At 52.8% G+C, this 21,317-nt stretch overlaps 2 protein-coding genes and 1 non-coding gene across 3 annotated transcripts; 1 reads left to right on the top strand and 2 right to left on the bottom strand.

Moving 5' to 3' along the window:
* Positions 1 to 10,707: 10,707 nt before the first annotated feature.
* TRNAE-UUC lies at positions 10,708 to 10,780 on the bottom strand. The gene has a single exon. It is a non-coding gene; the product is annotated as a tRNA-Glu (tRNA).
* A 2,294-nt stretch (positions 10,781 to 13,074) lies between these two features.
* On the top strand, positions 13,075 to 17,275 carry NCCRP1 (NCCRP1, F-box associated domain containing). The gene is made up of 6 exons (XM_043437622.1): positions 13,075 to 13,547; positions 14,472 to 14,534; positions 14,623 to 14,674; positions 15,476 to 15,571; positions 16,162 to 16,300; positions 16,434 to 17,275. Exons 1-6 carry the CDS (start codon positions 13,256 to 13,258, stop codon positions 16,572 to 16,574), a joined length of 783 nt encoding a protein of 260 aa, XP_043293557.1. The 5' UTR covers positions 13,075 to 13,255; the 3' UTR covers positions 16,575 to 17,275.
* A 1,247-nt stretch (positions 17,276 to 18,522) lies between these two features.
* SYCN (syncollin) lies at positions 18,523 to 19,985 on the bottom strand. The gene is made up of 2 exons (XM_043437623.1): positions 19,500 to 19,985; positions 18,523 to 18,688 (listed from the first exon to the last, which is right to left on the bottom strand). The coding sequence occupies exons 1-2, from the start codon at positions 19,892 to 19,894 to the stop codon at positions 18,679 to 18,681; spliced, it is 405 nt and encodes a 134-aa protein (XP_043293558.1). The 5' UTR covers positions 19,895 to 19,985; the 3' UTR covers positions 18,523 to 18,678.
* Positions 19,986 to 21,317: the final 1,332 nt, after the last annotated feature.

Below are 21,317 nucleotides of genomic sequence, written 5' to 3'. Positions count from 1 at the left end.
TGTTTCAAGAAGTCTTGGGTGGTGTGAGGGCATCTCCTCCTCCAGACCTCCCTCCAGGTACCACGCAGACAGGGTGCCCAGGGTATCAGTCAGCCTCTCCAGTTGTTTCCAGTGGGGTCCGGGAGCAGGGAGGGGCAGGGCTTAATCCAAGGGGTTGGTTTCCAAAGCACTGGGAAGACCAGAGGACCCAGCCGTGCAGTGGTCAGTTGCTCCATTGTGTTGCTCTTTGTGACCCCATGGACTGTAGCCCCCCAGGCTCCTCTGTCCATGGTATTGTCCGTACAAGAATACTGAAGTAGGTTGCCATTTCCTCCTCCAGGGGATCTTCCCAACCCAGAGATCGAACCTGCATCTCCTGCATTGCAGGCAGATTCTTTACCGCTGAGCCAGTGACCCAACCAGCAGTTATTAAAGGCGGGAGGCCACCGCCTCCTGGAGGCTGGAGTAACAAAGGAGTCAGTGGCAGGACCAGAATCCCAGAATGGGTCAGCTGTGGCTGGAACGGGGTTACTCTCCCCACTTCCGCCTTCTGCTCCCACTCCAGTGCCTCCTACCACCAGGACCTCACTGATGTCCACTGGCAAGGGAGTTCTACAAGGAGTTTTCAGACTTCCGGCCTCTACAGTACAAGGGAGCTCTTAGAAGCGCAAGTGGGGCAGAGTAGCAGCGGACACGTCCCTCCCAGCCACGTGGCCTGGAGGACTCTCTCTGTCCACAAGTTACTGACCAGGCACCGAGTGAACGTTACCTCCGCTGCAGCAGGGGGCGCTCCGGGTGCGGGTCTGAACTGCAGACGCCCAGGAAGGGGCGTCAGGGATGTACTCACCTGTGGGTCAGACGTGTGTTTACACCGACCCAAAATGAGTGATTGAAACAAGTCGGACCGGTGGCTCTCAAAGTGTAGTTGCTGGGCCAGCACCATCCCTGGGAACTTGCTGGAAATGCAAATTGCTAGGCCCCACGCCAGGCTGAATCAGAGACTCTGGGTGGCGCCAGCAATCTGTATTTTAACAAGCTTTCCAGGGGACGCGGATGCCCACTCAAGTTTGAGAACCACTGAGATCCACAGTTGCTCTCGGTAAAAGGCCGAGGAGCGTGGGACGCAGCCCTGCTCACTCAGCAGGGTCCCAGCCTCCTTCCACCTTGCGGCTCCTCCATCCTAGGATTGCGGCCCCTCCCACGTGAATAGAGGGGCACGCCCCTTCCCTTTAAGGACGTAACCCAAAGATTTCCCCGTGGCCCCTTTGGCCTGAGTTAGTCACGCGGCCACGCTCAGCAACAATGGAGGTTGGGAAATGTAGTCTTTATTCTGGGCGGCTGTGCGTCTAAAAATTCTATCACTACAAGATCTTGCAGTTCACTAGATGCGCCAGGCTTCACCCCAGAACACTCAGAGGCAGACCCAAGTGTACCCAAGAGCAAACGGATGGGAGGTGGGGGGAATAGATTGCTTAATAACGGTATTGAGGAAATTGGTTCATCTTATAGCAACCCGCTCCATTGTTCTTGCCTGGAGAATCCCAGGGACGGGAGAGCCTGGTGGGCTGCCGTCTGTGGGGTTGCACAGAGTCGGACACGACTGAAGCGACTTAGCAGCAGCAGCAGCATGAAAAAAAACTGACTCCTTACCAAATACAACTGAGGTCGGTACAGTGCAGGGCAGTAGCCGCTATTCACATGTGCTTATTTACTTTTTAAATTGAAATAAAATTAAGTATTTAGTCTCTCTGTTGCATTACCCACATTTCACACATTCAGTTGCTGCTTCTGGCCAGCGGCTGAGAATTACACATTAGAGATGTGAAAACTATTACCTTAGTTTGACCGACAGTGTTTCTCTAGCTGGATTAAACATCACCATGAAAGGTCAACTATAAAGTTGAAGGAGGAAAATAATTGATAACCTAGGGGCAGAGAAGGACTTCTGAAAACCCCAAAGGAATAAATTACGAAGGAGAAAAATATTAATTTGCTTATGCCAAAATTAATTTTGTTCAAGGAAGGACATAATGGGCAAATGTACTGGGTTTCAGAATGGGAGAAAATATTTGCAAATCCTAACATCTTTGAGATATATATATTTTTTAAACAAGAAAAAGAGCATTCCTTACAGAAAAATGGGCACACACAATGGTATAAACAAGCAACTAAGAAAAAAAGTTCCAAAAACCAACAAGGATGTGCACAGGTGCTCAAACTCATTAGTAATCAGAGAAACACAAATTCCAGGGACTTCCTTGGTGGGCCAGTGGCTAAGACTCTGAGCTCAGAATGCAGGGGGTCCAGGTCAGGAAATTGTTAATATATCCTGCGTGCTGCAAGTAACTTTCCATGCCGCAACAGAAAAAAGAGCCCACTAATGCAACTAAAGATCATATATGCTGTAATGAAGACAGATCTCAAGTGCTGCAACTAAGACCCAGTGCCACAAATAAATTAATAATAAACATTTACTTTTTTTAAAAAAAAAAGCAAATTTTAACAATGAGCTGTCATTTTAACACTATGAATCTGGTAAAAATTAGTCTGTTTTAGTCAAATGAAGTGCTCCAAGTGCGAATCGCCTAACAATTCCGCTCTTGGGTGACTTCCCAAAGAAATTCTCTCTTGAGACCATGAAGAGGCGTGCCCAAGGATGTTCACAGCAGCAGTCTTTATGTGCGAGCTGAGAAGAGCCAGGGCCCACCTGTGCCCACAGGAAGAAGCCAAGCCAACCAAGTCTGCAGATCAAAAATTGTAGATATAAAATAGTCCTGGCTTCCCAGGTGGCTCAGTGGTAACGAACCCGCCTGCCAATGCAGGAGACTCAGGTTTGATCCCTGGGTCAGGAAGATCCCCTGAAGAAGGATATGACAACTCACTCCAGTATTCTTGCCTGGGAAATGCCACAAATAGAGGAACCTGGTGGGCTAAAGTCCATGGGATCCCAAAAGATTTGGACATGACTAAATAGCAACATTTTGCAAGACCAAAAAAGAGACTTGTTCACACAATAGAATGACTCCCATGAGAAGAATGGGAAAAGGAGGGGCATAAAAGAAGGAATGAAAGAACAGGAGAGGGGTCTTGTAAGGAATAAAGGCCTTGAAAGCCACGATGAAGGTCTGTTTTGTAAGCGAAGGGCAACCCCCTTTGGTGTGGGTTGGGGTCTGGTTACAGGTATTTAAAACGAGAATTATCCAGGAGATTCTAACATGCAGCCAGGAATGAGGATGGCAGTTTATCTGCCGCAGTAAGTCATTGCTGACCTCAAACCTCGTGTCTGCCTCCCGCCATGTCCCACAGGGGGAAGAGCTAAGGAATCATCCCACACCTCCCCCCATTTCACAGAGGAGGAGACTGAGGTCACATGGCCTACAGGGGCCAGACCTAAAGCCGTGAGTCCCTCATTGGCTTTCTTCTTTAAAAAAATTTTTTTTTGTTTATTTATGGCTGTGCTGGGTTTTTCTTGCTGCCCTGACTTTTCTCTAGTTGCATTGAACAGGGGCTGCTCTCCAGTTGCAGTGTGCAGGCTTCTTATTGTGGTGGCTTCTCTTGCTTCGGAGCAGAGTTCTAGGGCCCATGGGCTTCAGCAGTTGTGGCTGCCGGGCTCTAGGGCTCAGGCGCAATAGTTGTGGCACGTGGGTTTAGTTGCTCCTCGGCATGTGGGATCTTCCCGGACTAGGGATCGAACCCCTGTCTCCTGCGTTAGCCGTGGATTTTTTACCACTGAGCCACCAAGGACGCCCTCATTGACTTTCTGAGCCAGGCCTCAGGCTGGGCGGAGAGGCTGCAACAGTGAGCAGGACAGATCTGCTCCTGGACGCTCCAGCTCTGACACCCCAGGGCCAGACAAGTGACATGGAGCAGGGGGAGGAAGTGGCCACACACAGGTCCCTTTGAAGGTCAGTGACTTCTCAGGGCTCCACAGCCTTGCAAAAGTTTGATCTGATGATGCCAAATGTTCTGATTTTCCTCAAGAAATCCCCATGTTCATGTGAAAGTCCTTGAATCTCAAAGGTAGGCCACTAAATAAAAACATTTAACAGTATCATGTGGGCCAAGCAAAATTGAGGGAATGGTTTGCATTCATCAAAACCTTACTGTGTCCGGCACTTTGCTGAGTTCCTAGTGTTACCTCATTTGACCCTGTAGAGGCTTGAATAGTGTTCCCCTCTTCCCCCACCACCCCAAAAAAGAAAAAAACCAGATACATCCCCATGGAACCTGTACGTGTGACCTTATTTGGAAAAGGGGTCTTTGAGATGTGATTAAGGGCCTTGAGGTGAGATCCTCCTGGCTTATCTGGGTGGGCCCTAAAACCAGTGACAAATGTCCTCATAAGAAAAAAAAAGGGAAATTCGAGACACCCATGAAGGCCTCGTGAAGACAGGCAGAGATTAGAGTCCTACGGCCGTGAGTAAAACCACACCAGCAGCCTCTGGAAGCTGAAAGAGGCAAAAAAAAATCTCCTCCTAAAGCTCCAGAGGGAGCAAGTCCTTGCTGACACCTTAATTTCAGACTCTCTGCTTCCAGAGCCATGAGAGAATACATTTATGCTGTTTCAAGCCACCCAGTGTGTGGCAATTCATAATGGCAACCCCAATCCTCCTGGGGCTTCCCCAGTGGCTCAGGCAGTAAAGAATCCACCTGCATTAAAGGAGATCCAGGTTTGATCCCTGGGTCAGGAAGATCCCCTGGAGAAGGGAATGGCAACCCACTCCAGTATTCTTGCATGGAGAACTCCATGGACAGAGGAGCCAGGTGGGCTATAATCCTTGGGGTCGCCAAGAGTCAGATACAGCTGAGCGACTAACTCTCCAGGCTCACCAACCTTCCTAGCAGCCCTCTGAGGAAGTACCTTCCTTGTCCTGTTTTATAGCTGGGACGCTGTGGAACAGAGACTCTGAGTCACCAGCCTGAGGTCACACAGCAAGAAAGTGGTCAAGGCATTGTTCAAAACCATCACCATGCCACAGCCTCCTGAAGACTGAGAATCTCTCACTACTGCACCTGAGGGACCACAGGTCTGAGCAGGAAAGGGTCAGCCTCTGTCTTCTGGGGTTGCAATCAACCAAACTAGGCCAGACCCCAAAAAAGAGACTCCAGAAGAGAGATGGCTTTCTTGGAAAACTGAGAGGTATTGGGCCTGGGCAGGGGACAGACGGGGCAGCAAACAGGGTCCTGACCTGTCACTTGGGGGTTGGGGACACGCTCACAGCCTTTTCCATGTTGACCAAAGGTATCTGCAGAAGTCTGGGGACCACTGGGTTAGGCAGAGTTAAATTCTCTCTTCCTTTCTTCCCCTCTCCCTCTCTTCTCTACACCTTTATCCCCAACTTTCTATCTCTATCTTTCTTATTCTGCCATTTAATCATATTGAGTATTTGAACAGGTAACAGAAGCCCATGGTACAAAATATAAAAGATTCCAAAGGGACTAAATTACAAAGTCAACCTTCCTTCCTCCGCATGCCCCGCCCCCGGGTCCCTGTCCCCCGAGGCAGCCACTGAGACGAGTTTCTTGCATCTCCTTCCAGAAATGTATGTGCGTACCTAGAAATACCTACATGCGCATACTGGTTTATGTTCTACTTTGCACAAATGTTCACATAATGTGCACATCTTTCTACACCTTGCTCTGTTGCAACCTAACGATATATTCTGGTGGTCGGTCCCAGGTGGGGTACACAAACAAACATCACCCATGGTAATGGCTCAGTAGTATTCCGTGGTGCATGTGAACCCTGATTTCACTGGAACAGCCTCTGCTGATGGACGTTCAGGAAGCTTGAGGTGGTTTGCTGTCCTCAGCAATGCCACAGGAGAGACTTCGCATGTACTTTCTACCTGGCAAATCTATCTTGCCCCCTCCCCTGCCTGCCCTTGGACTCCCACCTGCCCGCTGCCCCCAAGTGAGGCCTTCTGGATATCTCTGACCTTCTGGATCCTTCCCTGGATCTGGTCAACTCCATTCCAGTCTCCATAAGCATCTCTGTTGTCTGTCTCTCTGCTTCGGCCTCTCTAGATTTCTCTCTTTGCTTCTGTCTCCGTCTTCATCTCTGTCTCTGTTTTCCTCCTTACCAGCTCCCCTTGTCTTCCTCTTTATCTCCCTCTGTCCCATCTTGTTTCCCTCCTGTTATCCCCCAACTCATCCTGCCTCTCTGTCGCCCCCTACAAGGTGAAGCTGGCTCAACATATATCCCCACCTCAGAGCCCAGTGGTTTATCCCTGGGGATGTGGTACCCAACCTGGCACATCTTTCTCCCACCCTCATGCCTCTCTTGACCTGGCTGGGCTCTCCCATCCTCTGCAGTCCTGGTGGAGAAGCCACCATCTGCTCGTCCAAGCCCTGGTGCCCTGGTGCCCGCTCTCCACCCTTTCTTTCTCTGTACCAGCAGGATTGGACCCTGGGCCAAGTTGGCACTCCTGGGGATGATACTGGTTTTTCATCAGGAGTCATGGGAAGCGAGACTGAGGCAGGTTGGATGTGGCTTCTGGGCTGGACAGAGCCTCATCCTCCTGTTGGGGACCTGGCCTTCTTGCCCTCCCTGCTCAACAAACAGAGCACCCAGTCTGTGTCAAACCTGAACTGGGGACAAATAACAAACAAACCCCCACCCAAGGCCCTGCCCTGGTGAGGCTGACATTCTTACTGGGTGACAGAGTTCATGACCAAGTGAACATACCCACATACTCATAGGTATTTAAAGGCCACATGAAGTTCAAGAAAGAAAGAATGGGGTGTGGTGACAGAGGAGAGCAGGGGGTAGGAAATTGACCTGGTGGGGGAGCGCCCAAACTGCTTCATATGAACCAATAGGGAACAATCACTGAGATGCATTGTTAGAATAAAGGAAGAGGGGTGTGTGCCTTATGAAGAGATGACATTTGAATGAAGAGGAAGTCTTCGGTGGAGACATGGAGTGGAAGACCTTGTAGGCCGAAGGCAAGGCATATGCAAAGGTCCTGAGGTGGGAAGGAAGTTGACGAGTCAAGGACCAGCAAAATTATGGGACTCACGGTGGGTGAGCAGGAAAGCATGGACCACCTCACATAACACTGTGGGGAGGAGATAGATAGACCCATTTTACAGATGAGAAGCTAAGCTTTGGAAAGAAGGGAAGTCCTTCGCCCAAGAACACACAGGGTAAGGATGAGGACTGCTGAACTCAGGCAGCCTTCTGCTCCTCACCACTAGGACAGTGGTTCTTAGTGAGGGATCCCAGACCAGCAGCACAGCATCACCTCTTGGGTCCACCCCAGAACCACCGAATCAGACACTGGAGGTGGGGGGCTTCGCTAGAGGTCCAGTGGTGGAGACTCCACAGTTCCACTGCAGGGGCCATGGGTTCCATCCCTGGTTGGGGAGCTAGGATCCCATATGTCGCGGAGCAACTGAGCCCACAAACTCCAGAGCCTGTGCCACAACCAAGACCCGATGCAGCCAAATAAACAATTTTTTTTTTTAAGGAGTGAGACATAAGGAAATGAGAGCGAAGGAAGGCCATGTGACCACGGAGGCAGAGACTGGAGTGATTTGACCACAAGCCAAGGCATGCTGGCGCCACCGGGAGCTGGGAGATGCGAGAAAGGCATCCTTCCTAGACCCTCTGAGGGGTTGCCGCCTGCCAACTTGATTTCAGACTTTTGGCTTTTAGCACCATTAGAGAATAAATCTGTTCTGTAAGCCACCACACATGTGCTAATTTGCTGCGGCAGCCCTAAGAGATGAATCCACTGTTTGATGGGGCAGACGGAGCAGCAGACTCCAGCTCGACTTCCCACCGCAGAAGACAGAGCCCACCCAGGCTTCCCCCTGACCACTTTCGAGAACTCAGAATCTTCTTATGTGTGGAATTCAGAGATGCTGGGGTGTAACGAAAGGGACAGAGATGGGGATGAGGTAAACTGGGACCAACTCGACGACTTAGAAATGGGGCTGCAAACCAGAATCTGGGGGAGCGGGGAGAGTCTGAGGAGCTGGGAAGGGTTTCAGGAGAGCAGAGAAGACTCACCAGATGGCTGGTGAGAAGGATCAAGATGCATAAGGAGCTTGGGCCCTAACCTGGGCCACCCTTGCAGGGGATGCAGACTCTGGGGCCAGACGGCGAGGTTCAAATCCCAGCTCTGCCACTTTCTGGCTGTGTGACCTTGGGTAAGACACTTCACCTCTCTGTGCCACAGGTTCTTCATCTGTAAAGTTGGTTTAATGATACCTACCTTCCAGGGTGCACTTGATTTCATAGACATAGAGCACATAGTGCCAGGCACACAGTAACCGCTACATTATTGCTATTATTGTTGTTGTTTTTATCATCTCATTCTGTCCCTCAGGTGTTGACATGGTGATGCCTCTCAGATTTGTGTCTCAGCCCTGATACCTGTCTTTGAACTCTGCCTTGTGCATCCAGATGCCCCTACCCCCAATATTGCCCCTTTGGATGTCCAGTACTGACATCTGGGGCTTCCCAGTGGCTCAGTGGAAAAGAATCCTCCTACCAATGCAGGAGACGTGGGTTTGTGTAGCAACCCACTCTAGTATCCTTGCCTGGGAAATCCCAAAGACAGAGAAGCCTGGTGGGCTACAGGCCACAGGGTCATAATAGAGTTGGACACGACTTAGTGACTAAGCAACAACAATAACTGACATCTGAGGCAGAATACTGCTTCCTGCTTCCTCCTCACCGTCAATCCTGTTCTGACCTCATCTTCCCCTCTCTGCAAATGGTACCACCTTCTTCTGCCCATTGCTCAACCCTCAAGGCCAATCAAGCCTTTCCTCTCTGTCAAATCAACAAAGATACTCAATCTGTCCTCGACCCGTCAGTCACTCCATGGCGCCACTCTGGTCCTGTCCACCCCCAGCTCCTTCTTTATTGTTTCCCTGCACCCTCTGCCCTCACTCAGCTAGAGATCAGTTCATCCCTTCCCAGCTGAAACTTTCCCCACAGTTTCACTGTGAATTTATTACACTTCGATAAATCCTACAGAGCTGCCCCCCCAATGCTCTATCTGATCTCATCCCCCCTGTGCCCCCTCCATTGCAGCCACACTGGCCTCCCTCTTGTTCCCCAAACCCCCCACTCCTGGTCCTGCCTTAGGGCCTTTACACTTGCTGTTGCCTCCTTTTCAGGTCTTTGCTTAAATGCCACCTCCTCCAAGAAGTCTTCCCTGACCACCTCAGCTAAAACGGGCTCCCTACCCGCTCCTTTTCCCTGTCATTACAACCTTTTTCACCATCAAAGCATTTAGTGCTGCTTGTTAATTAGTTACTTATTGAGGGAATTCTCTGGTGGTTCAGTGGTTAGGACCCCGTGCTGACATTGCTGAGAGTGCAGGTTCAATCCGTGGTCAGGAAACTAAGAACCCACAAGCCCAATGACTCAGTCACTAAAAAAAAAGAAAGAAAAAAAATTCCTAAATCGTTGAAGTCCATCCCTCCTCCCACAAGGAAGCCACACAGGGATAGGAAGCTGTTCTTCTACCATTATATCACCAACACAGAGGGCTTGGCCACAGTGGATGTTTAATAAGTACTTATTGAGAGAATAAAAGTTAGTAGCCTATGAGGCCCACTATTCTACATCTTGCCTTTTTCACCCAATAGACTTGTGGCTAGTGGTAAAGAATCTGCCTGCCAATGCAGGAGAAGCAAGAGACACTGGTTTGATCACTGGGTCAGGCAGATCCCCTGGAGGCGGAAACGGCAACCTACTCCAGTATTCTTGCCTGGGAGATCCCATTGTCAGAGGAGCCTGGCAGGATACAGTCCATGGGATTGCAAACAGTCAGACGTGACTGAGCAACCAAGTGAGAGGAGGGGGAGGTTTGTTGCTATTTCCTTGTCTATATGTCAGGACTGCCGGTATCCTTTTGGCTTTTTTTCTTACTGGGATATAATTTACATACAAGAAAACACACCCATTAATTTTTTTAAATTTTATTATTTTTGGCTGAACGCAGGATCTTAGTTCCCCAACCAGGGATCGAACCTTTGCCCCCTGCATTGCAGCGTGAAGTTTTAACCACTGGACCACCAGGAAAGTCCCTAAACCCTTTTTTTCTTTCAGTTGCACTGGGTCTTTGTTGCGGTGCTCAGGCTTTCCATTGCAGTGGCTTCTCTTGTTGCGGAGCAGGATCTCTAGAGCACGGACTTAGTATTTGTGGTGCTTAGGCTTAGTTACTCCCAGACATGTGGGATCTTCTCAGACCAGGGTTGGAACCCATGTCCCCTGCATTGGCAGGCGGATTCCTAACCATTGGACCACCAGGGAAGTCACCCCCCACACACACCCATTCTGAAGACACAGTTTGATGAATTTTGGCAAGTGTATACTCCCGTATAACTACCACAATTAAGATAAAGCTTTTTTCTCACCCCAGAAAGGCCACCCCTCTGCCCTACAGCCCAGACAACCACCAACCTGCTTTCTTTGCTTCTAGATCACTGTTTCAGAGCTTGAGTCCCCCCACTGGGACCTTTGCTGATCGGAAGATGAAGAAAGGAGACATTGGAGATCTAATGTTGAAAGACATTTGGCTCTGTATGGCTCCCAGATCGCTCAGATTTAAGTAAAAATATTTCTCATAGTATGGGGTGATAGGGTGGGTGTTTCTAAAATTCCAGATTCTGGGTCCACAGGGACTGAATTAGACTTCTGGGAGTAAGGTTTGAAAATACATTTTTTTTTCTTTTGGCCATGCCATGACACATGTGGGATCTTAGTTCCCTGACCAGGGATCGAACCCATGCCCCCTGCATTGAAAGTGCAGAATCTTAACCACTGGACTACCAGGGAAGCCTGAAAATACATGTTTAAAATAAGTTTCCTGGGTGAATCTAGTGAGCCCTAAAGTTTGGGGATCATTTGATATGAGGATATGGGGGAGACAGAAGGGCATTCTGGGTAGAAAGAACTTTCAGAGCAAAATCCCTGAGATGGGAGAGAACAGGGACCAGAAATCCAGGGCCTTGAGTGCTGGCAGAGAGCTGGGATTTTTCTCCTGAGGGCACTGGGGAGCCATGGCAGGTTTAAGTAGGGGAGTGATTACTTGTGTTTAACCTTTCATAAGACCCCTTTGACTGTGGCCCGTGTGTGTGTGTGTGTGTGTGTGTGTGTAAGGGAAGGGGCTGAGGACCCCAGGAGTGAGATAATGTGGACACCAAGGCAGGAGCGGGGCAGACAGAGGAGGGGTGTTGATCCTCATTCTACCGATTTCCTGCCTTTTTTTTTTTTTTTTTTTTTTTTTTGGTCTCTGGCTCTGAGCCAATCCCTGCCCTGGATTCTGACCTGGGGACAGCTCTGACTCCACTAGACTCCTCCTCCTGACTCTGTCCGTTCCTCCTCCTCCGATGAAGACAGGCAGGCGGCCAGGCCTGGGTGTGGGTCTGTGCGCTTGCGGTGGTGGTGCTAGTGTCTCCTGTGACGCGTGGATCATGGGCTCTGCAAGCATTTGGAAACCTCTTGAGGACTTCTGGGTGAGCAGGGATACTGCACATAAGTCAGCTTGTCCCCTTCTGTGGGTCCTTCCTCCCCCCAGGGCCCTGGCTAATTCCCAGCTTTCCCAGGATAGGTCACATCACCTCTTTTGCCGCTCAGTTCCCCAGTCAGTCCATGGAGGAACTATTACCCGTCCCCACCTCCCAGGATTGTTGTAAGACTTAATGAGTTAAAGGCAGACACTCAGAAAATGTAACTATGTTCTCGCATCTGTTTCTGTGTGAGCCACTGTCTCTGGGGGCAATTTGAACCTGTTTCCCTGTGTATCACATGAGACTCCGTGTCCAATTTGCCACGTAGCAGCTGTGCAACCTTGGGTGAGTTACTAGACCTCTCTGAGTCTCAGTAACTGAGACTTCTACTCTCGGTTACGGAGACTTCTACAAAAGTAAGAGTCTGCAAAATGGGTATGACAATAGTACCTATTTCCTATGGAAGATATGAGATTGAATTAATTACTCCACCTAAAGAATTTAGAACAATGCCTGGCACACAGGCATTAATTACACGAGCATCATCATTTGGGTGTGAGCTCCAGGCTGTGCGGCTGCAGAATGTGTCTGTCAGCATCTTGCGGGAATCTGGGGCGGGAAGCATATGGGGTTATCTGGGGTGGTATGGGACCAGGCCTGTGAGGGAGTCCTCTGTTTTTTCATCTGTGAAATGGGGATAACAACAGCTCCCTACTCTTGGCGTGCAAGCTGGATGCTGGGGTGCATGCGGCTGGCACGCAACTCCACATTCATTCACTTTTATCTTTTCTTTACGTATAAAATGCCCGTAATAGTAGCACCTACGTTGTTAGAGGATGAAATGAACTTGTAAAAGCTTAGGACACATCTAGCAAGCAGAAAGCACCCACTGTGGCACTTGTTACGGTAACTTATGTGGCACTGAGCCTGTGCTTACCTGGGCGGGCTGTGGGATGTGGCAAGGGCAGGATGTGGCCGTGGGCATCTGGCCCTACAGGTTCCTCCGCCACCCCACTTCCTCCACGCCCCGACCTCCTGCCCCCGCCATCGCTCCAGCCCTGACTCCAAACTCCCTATGACCTCCCAGGGAAGAGGTTTGGCCAGCCTGCACCACCTGCCCCAACCCCAGGAAGAGATGCAAGGCACCCTGATACCCAAGAGGGGTTACTACCTTCCTTCCTGACACTATCTCACTGTCTCCCTCGGGTCCCCCATCTCTGTGACTCCCCATCTCTAGCTCAGGGTCTCTCTGGGTCTCTCTCTGTCTGCACCCCCCCCCCCCCCCGCCACTATGCTTCTGGGGCAAGAAATATCAGGTCCCAAGTTTGTGTCCCAAGTGGGGGCAAAGGAGGAACAAGCAGAGGCGGGACTCCCCTCCCACCCCCACTCCTTACGGCATGCCCAGCTGACTGGGAGGTTGCTGGGGGAGAGGGGGGCTTCATTAATTAAGCTCTCCTCCAGCCACGCGGGATGTTAATGAGGTGGATGCGCCTCATTAGCGAGCCGAGCCCTGGCATTAGCGCCTTGGTCACACCCCTCTCCAGGGCTGATGTCTGGGGAAACTGGAGCAGGAGGCTTGTGAAACGTAGCTGGGCTGGGACCCGGACTTCTTCAGGCTGGGAGAAGGAGGGGCTGGGACCTGGGCTCCCGAGCCCGAGGGAGGAGGGCCTGGGGACCCGGATCCTTCCCCCAACACACCCCTCTACTTAAAGGCCAGCCGAGGCGCTCCGCCCTCTCCCGCCCTGGGTTCACCCCGAACCCTGCGGAGGAGCCGGGACAGTCAGTCACCCAGACCCGAGCGATGGAGGAGGTGCGGGAAGGACCGGAGCTCGGCGGCGGGATCGAGGAACCCGCGAGCCCCCAGGAGCCGGCGTCGCCGCCCCCGCCCCCGTCGCCGCCTTCGCCCGCGGCCCCCGAGACCCCCGGGCTCCCCGCGCCCGAGTCGCCAACCGAGGCCCACGCGCGGCAGCTGCTGCTGCAGGAGTGGGCGCCGCCGAGGGGGAGTCTGGAGCTGCCCCCGCGCCTCACCTGGAAGCTGCTGTTCCTGCGGCGGCCGCTCTACCGCAACCTGCTGCGCTCGCCCAACCCCGAAGGTGCGGGGCCCTGGTCCGCTCGAGGCTGCAGCAGCCGGGAGGCCGCCACGCCTCCGTCTCCTTCGCGTGGACTCGCTCACCTAGACCGTCGGTCTCGTCTTCTCTTTGTCTGTCTCTTTGTCTCTCTTGCTCTGTTTCCCGTCTCTGTCTCTTGAAGTCTCCCTCTGTGTTTTGATTCCTCTGCATCCTTCTCTGGGGCTTCCCCGGTGGCACAGCGGTAAAGAATCCACCTGCACTGTAGGAGATGCAGGAGACGCGGGTTCGATCCCTGGGTCGGGGAGATCCCCTGGAGGAGGGCATGGCAACCCACTCCAGGATTCTTGCCTGGAGAATCCCATGGACAGAGGAGCCTAGCGGGCTCCAGTCCATGGGGTCGCAAAGAAAATGACACGCCTGAGCGACAGCAGCCATGCATTCTAGCACTTCCTTCTCTGTCCCCTTTTCTCTCAGCATGTCTCTTTGTCTCACTTGCATCTCTGTCTCTTTCTACATCTTGTGTCTCTATGTCTCACAGGGTCTGTCTCACCCTGTATCTCTCCCTCCCTCCTCCCATGTTCAGTCGCTCAGTCATTCCGACTCTTTGCGACCCCATGGACTGTGGCACGCCAGGCCTCCCTGTCCTTCACTATCTCCCGGAGCTATCTCCCTCCTCCCATATTCTCTCTCTTACCCTTGGTTCCTCTCTCTCTTTTTCCCTCTCGACACAATGCCCTCCCCCTCCGAGCACTGGCCCTCTGACCCCAGGACATTCTCAGGGCTCTCCCAGGGCCCTGACTCACTCCCCGCTGCCTGGCTGGTCTGGTCTGGCAGGCGGGGCACTGATTCCCGTCCTTCCAGCCGAGTCCAGCGGGCAGGGAGCGGGGAGCCTGCAGGAAGGAGGGCAGCTTCAGCCCGCCTGAGGCTCCGCTTCCCTGCGCGTTTCAGGCATCAACATTTATGAGCCAGCTCCCCCTACCGGTCCCACCCAGCAACCCCTGGAGGCTCTGGGTAAGTGCCCGGAGGCTAGCCGCATGCTGTGGAGGGGGTGGCCCTGGAGAAGGGGCACGTTCTAATCCTTTACTCCTCTACCCGCCAGGCAATTTCCGCGGCTGGCACATCAGGACTGAGAAACTCCAACAGAACCTCAGGTGAGTGGCCGGGACACACGTGGCCTGCATTTGATTCCCTCTTCCGGCCTCCCTCGCTGTGGGACCTGGAAAAGCTGTCTTTACCTCTCTGGGCCCTTGCCTCCTGCTCTGTAAACGGGATGGATCATAAAAGCATGCCCATAAAACACACGGCATAGGGTCTGGCTAGCTTGCACGTAGTAGGTGTTCCATTTTGTGCTTAGTCACTCAGTTCGTGTCCAACTCTTTGCGACCCCATGGATGGAGCCCACCAGGCTCCTCTGTTCATGGAATTCTCCAGGCAGGAATACTGGAGTGGGTTGCCATTCCCTTCCTCCAGGGGATCTTCCTGACCCAGGAATCCAACCCGGGTCTCCAGCATTGCGGGGGGATTCTTTACTGCCTGAGCCACCAGGGAAGCCTAGCAGTTAACACTGTTCCTATACTCAGCCTCTTTCTGTGGGAACGAGAGAGTCACCTAGGCCACCAGCTGTCTGCCTTTAAACCGGGCCCCCTTTCTGCATAGTGGGTGGGATGCCACAACTCAGGGGCTCCGAGTCACAGGCACTTGGGTTCAGCTCCGCCACGTCTTTGCTGCTCGATCTTGGTAAGTCACTTCCCTGTCTGCACTGCGGTTTCCCCATCTGCAACATCGGGTTCAGAGAAGCTCATAGGAACCGAGGCTGTGAGGTGCTAAGTGGGTGCTCAGCCCCCGTAGGCCAGCGCCTTTGACGTGTTTAGGAGGGTGCGACGGTCAGGGTGCCCCGCTTCTGGGGGCCCAGCTGACCAGACAGCCTCCCTCCCCCGTGCCCTCTCTCCCAGCTGGACGGTGAAGCAGCAGTGCGTGGACCTTCTGGCCGAGGGCTTGTGGGAGGAGCTCCTGGACGATGAGCAGCCGCGTATCACGGTCATGGACTGGTGCGTGCCTCCGCCCCGCCCGCCCGCCCAGCCAGGCTCCCCAAAGCACATGCCTCGCCCCGTGCTCCCCGAGAGCCTCCTGCCACTGCGGGACCCAGCCCTTTCCATCTCTCTGGCCCCTTTGCTCTGAATCGTTCTGTCCTTGAAATGCTCCAGCCCAGAGCCTCTTCTTTCTTCCTTGGATGTTGGTCACCCTCTTTTCTTGAGATGGATTCCCCCCTCTATTTGGCTGCGTCTCACAGCTTGAGGGATCTCAGTTCCTCAACCAGGGATTGAACTCAGGCCACGGGGAGCCTTCCCTGACCACTCCCAAGCTGGGTCAGACGCATTATGCTCCAGTACCCCGAATGTCCCCTATCCCAGCCCTGACCATGCCTGGTTGACGCTTCTTAATGACCTGTCCACCTCCCCCACTGGACCATTATGAATTCCATGAGAGCAGGGCAAGAAGTTGTCTTGGTCACTGCCGTGTCACAAGCAGCACCCAGCCCTGGTGCACATAGTGAGTGCCAGTGGGTGTGTGTGTGGAACGGCAATCGTACCAGGAGTGGGGGCTGTGGTGGCAGCTGAAGGCCTGCCCCTGACCCCAGGTTCGAGGACAGCCGACTGGACGCGTGTGTGTATGAGCTGCACGTCTGGCTGCTGGCCGCTGACCGCAGCACAGTCATCGCCCAGCACCACGTGGCCCCCCGCACCTCTGGGAGAGGCCCTCCCGGCCACTGGGTCCAGGTGAGACTCCCTACCCTGGCCACCACCCCCATATACGCTTTCGTGTCCCAAGACCTCACAGAGGGAGAAGGGAGGAGAGCAGGGTTTATGGGTCCCCAATAAGAACTTCTTCCTGACCCTGGTGCCGCCCCAGGTGTCCCACGTATTCCGCCAGTACGGCCCCGGCGTCCGCTTTGTCCACTTCCTGCACAAGACCAAGAACCGGATGGAGCGTGGTGGGCTGCGGCGGACTAGGGTGACCGACTCTTCTGTGTCCGTGCAATTCCGGGAGTGATTGGCTGACCCTGGGTCCCTCCTGACCTCTTATATGATGATACAAGATACCAACCCCTCAGCGACTTCTTATTCCCTTATCACCTCTGATATCTTAGCATCTCTCTGATCCCCTAGCAGCTCCCGAAGCCTTAGAAGTCCCTAACCCTTAGTACCGCCTGACCCTGAGGCTCCACCATGTTCCCTGAGCATCCCCCTTCCCCCTTTATACCCTTCTGTCCCCTTGGCTGCTCCTGGATCACATACTACCTCCTATGCCCTGTAATCCTGCCTGGCCCCTGGCTTCTCAGTTGCATCTTCACACATCTTTGAATGTCTGTCTTGCTGGCATCTTTGCTGCACTCTGCGTGAGGGCAGTGGCCACTTCTTCTTGAGTCAGTGCTTGACAAGATAATAGGGGCTCAATAAACCTTTGTTGGCTGAATGAATAAATACATGTGCCCAAGGAATGCTGTCTCCCTGGTGTTTGCTCCTTAGAACTTCACCGAGTTCACGTCCCACTTGCATGTCCTCTAATCCTTGATCTCCAGCGCCTCCCTTGACCTCTGATCTCTTATGTTCCAAATTTATGGCCTCATAGCATCTCTACTGGAGAAGGCAATGGCAACCCACTCCAGTACTCTTGCCTGGAAAATCCCATGGACGGAGGAGCCTGGTGGGCTGCAGTCCATGGGGTTGCTAAGAGTCGGATACGACTGAGCCGCTTCACTTTCACTTTTCACTTTCATGCATTGGAGAAGGAAATGGCAGCCCACTCCAGTGTTCTTGCCTTGAGAATCCCAGGGACGGCGGAGCCTGGTGGGCTGCCGTCTGTGGGGTCACACAGAGTCGGACACGACTGAAGCGACTTAGCAGCAGCAGCAGCATCTCCACTTACTCTTCTCCCATGTCTCCTAACTCTCGCAATGTCCCCAGATTTCCTTTCTCCCCCCAATCCCATGTTATCATCCCCCAGAGCTATCCCTCTACTTCTCCTCCTCCCAAGACCCCTCATTGCTCTTCTCTTACTCCTCCAGATCCCCCAAACCCAGGTACTCATCAAGGGTCCTTATCCTTAGGAGTCGTAAATTGCAAATTTGAATTTTCACAAATATGCAGATTAGAATGAAAGTGTTCTCCATGTGTTGGAACCTGGGGCGTTAAATGTATTTCACAACCCATGAGTACTGGGCTGTGGGCAGATCACAAAACAGACCCTGGATCTACATGGGGCAGAGTCCTTGAAGGCCTCTTACCATCCTACGTATGAATCCTGAGAGAGTCTTGAGGTCCCTGGCAGGCCTGAACACCTGGTGTGGGGAGGGGGGACTCAGAAAGTGGCTATCCACCAAAAAGTGTGGAAAGCGTTTCAGTTTAACAATCAGCCAGCAGTGTGACTTCTCTGGTGGTCCTGTGGCTAAGACTCTGAGCTCCCAAGGCAGGAGGCCCAGGTTCCATCCTTGTTTGGGGAACTAGATCCCACGTGCCACAACTAAGACCCAGTGTGCATGCTCAGTCATGTCCGACTCTTTGCAGCCCTCCAGGTTCCTCTGTCCATGGAATTTTCCAGGCAAGAATACTGGGATGGGTTGCCATTTCCTACTCCAGGGGATCTTCCCGACCCAGGGATTGAACCAGTCTCTTGCATCTCCTGTATTGGCAGGCAGATTCTTTACTACTGCACCACCTGGAAAGCCCATGACCTGGTACAGACAAACAAATCAATATTTTAAAAAATCAGCCAGCGGACCTTTGCTTGTCACACAGATGCCCTATGGGTATGTGCATGTGTGTGCACACCTAAATCCGTGCGTGTGCCCCCACAGGATCTATGTATGTGTCCCCATCCACAGCAGGTACTGTCCCAGGTGTGGGCTGACCCAGCCCTGACCACCCTGCTCCCTCCTCCATTCCCAACACCACATCTGCGTGGACTTGGGACCCAGACACAAGCAGATGGCAGACAGGGATGGCTTCATAAGAGCTGTATTACAGGGAAGGCAAGATGAGGGCAGGCAGAAACCTCTGTTCTCCTGGGTCTTACAGACTTCAGCAGACCCCACGAACAAGGCCAAGTGAGGGGCTCTGCACTCGTGAGGGCTGGAGATGAGTGATCTCGTGAGGTGTCATTTGCAACTGCAACAGAATCGAAAATTATTGCCAGGAGGTGCCAGGGCTTCAGAGATTTATAGTAGGAGGGATTCTAGAAGCCTGAGATGGGGTTGGGGGCTGGGGCTGGGGCTGGGCTCCAAGTTCAGGGGCTAGGCATCCTGGCCTGAGAGTTTGGGGCTGGGGGTTCTTGGAGTTCTTGGGGGTAGAGGGGCAGGTGTGTGGTTCTAGAGGGTGCCCTGGCTAGATTTAGGGCCGCGGGGTCTGTGAGTTTGGATATGTGAGTCCGGGGTGGGCTCAGGGGCCTCCAAAGTTGGGCCTGGAGGCTTCAGAACCTTAATGGGGGCTACTAGAACCAGTTTCTGGGGCCAAGGCTGATGTAGAGGATCTAGAAGAGTGGAGCGTTAGGGCTAGATAGGGCACTCCTGGAATTAAGTCTAGGGTCTTAAGGTCTGGGTCAGTCAGGTTTAGAATCTGGGAGCCCCAGAGTTGGGTCTGAGAGCCCTGGGATCTGATGATCTAGCAAGGTGGGGAAGGACTAGCTTCGGTTCTAGGGGCTTCGAAGTGAGGGGGTTGATGGCTTCCCATCACCAGGCTAGGCCTGAGCACTACCCTCCCCTGAGAGCGCAGCCGTCTGGTGGGTAGGATTCAGGGAGGTGGGAGGGGAAGCTCCCAGAATGAAGTCTGGGAATCTCAGAGTTGGGTCTGGGAGATCCAAGGGGCATGGGCTTGGGAGAGGGGACGAGGGGGAGAAGGGGGACCTCGGAAACTGCTTCTAAGGCGCTCAGTTTGGGTCAGAGGCTCAGGGGTCTGGGTGGTGGGGCCGGCGGGTGGGCACCTGCAGTAGACCGAGGAGATGGCGTTGGACCAGTCCCCGAAGAGGCCGCGGCGGTACTCCTCCAGGCGCGGGTAGCTACCGGCCGAGAACTTGCGCGACTTGCCCTCCTTGCCGCGACGGGACCACACGGTGAGCTCGCAGCGCTGGCCCACCACGATCGAGGAGATGACGTTCGTCCAGTCCGAGGGCAGGTAGGGCAGGTCGGCGCCCGACTCCAAGGAGAGCACGGCGCCGGCGCAGCAGTTCTCGTAGTAGGGGTCGCTCTTGTCGTAGAGCTTGGCGCACGTGCGCGTCCCGTTGGCGTTCTTCAGGTCGGCGGACGCCGGGCAGGCGCCTTGGACGCCGGGGACGGCCACCAGGGCCAGGGTCAGCAGCAGTGGGCACAGCGGGAACATGGTGACGCTGCGGGGCCCGAGCTCCCGCTCCCTTTTATGCGCCCGACCCGTGGGAAGCGAAAAGCTGCGAGATAAGGGCTTGGGAAGCGAAGGCAAGGGCGCCCGGGAGCAGGGAGACTTCCCAGACTACATCAGAAACCACCGCCGCTGCTTACAGGATGGACTTTATTTGCATAAAATTCAGCCGCTTAAGATGGAATGTAGCAAATGACAGGACCTGTGGCTTGGAATACAGAGGGTAGCATAGGGTTAATAGTTATAGAGGGGAGGAGCTCTTAAAAACTGACATCGAACGGACAACCTACCCCCCTTCCAAATAGGGAGAGGCCCAAAGAGCGGGAGGGGAGCTGGGCCTCCGTGCTGGGCACTACCCTTCCCCCCAGGCAGGCCCTTGGGAAAGGAGAAGCTGGAGATAAGGAGAGACAGACCCTGGAGGGGAAGGGAGAGGGGAGGGAGATGAGAAGGGAGTCGCCCCACCCCTCCCCAGGAGCAGATCTTCCAGAGCAAGGTTGAGAAATTAGTTAGACATATTTGCAGGAGGAAAATCATTGCAAGGTAATATACAAAAGGCTTGGGGGGAAAATTTGCAACACTTGGGACAGCACATAATTAGTAGCTATTATATATAAAGATGGAAAGAATACAGGGAAGAACTGTATAAAAAAATCTTAAAGAACCAGATTACTACAATGGTGTGGTAAGTCACCCAGAGCCAGACATTCTGGAGTGCGAAGTCAAGTGGGCCTTAAGAAGCACTGCTGTTAATAAAGCTAATGGATGTAATGAAATTCCAGCAGAACTGTTCAAATCCCTAAATGATGATGGTTTTGCATTCATTGTGCCAGCACTTCTGGAAGACCCAGAAGCGGCCACAGGACTGGAAAAGGTCAATCCTCATTTCAGTTCTCAAGAAGGGCAGTACCAAAGAATGTGCTAACCATTGGACAATTGCACTCACCTCCCATGCTAGTAAGGTCATTCTTAAAATCATGCATGCTAGGCTTCAGCATTATTCGAACCAAGAACTTCCATATGTCCAAGCTGGGTTTAGAAAAGGAAGAGGAACTAGAGAACAAATTGCCAACATTCTCTGGATTATAGAGAAAGCAAGGGAATTTCAGAGAAACATCTATCTCTGTTTCATCGACTACGCTAAAACCTTTGTGTGGATCATGATGAACTGTGGAAAGTTCTTAGAGAGATGGGAATACCAGACCATCTTACCTGTCTCCTGAGAAACGTATGCGAGTCAAGAAGCAACAGTTAGAACCCTGTATGGAACACCTGTATGGAACAACTTGAACCCTGTATGGTTCAAGATGGAGAAAGGAGTATGACAGGGCTGTCTGCTGTCACCCTGTTTGTTTAACCTATATGCTGAGTACATCAAGAGAAATGCTGGGCTGGATGAGTTACAAGCCGG

Source organism: Cervus canadensis, chromosome 18 (genome assembly GCF_019320065.1).
Source record: "Cervus canadensis isolate Bull #8, Minnesota chromosome 18, ASM1932006v1, whole genome shotgun sequence".
NCBI lineage: Eukaryota > Metazoa > Chordata > Mammalia > Artiodactyla > Cervidae > Cervus > Cervus canadensis.
Note: the sequence above shows the minus strand (reverse complement) of the source record. Positions and strands in the feature narration are given on the sequence as shown.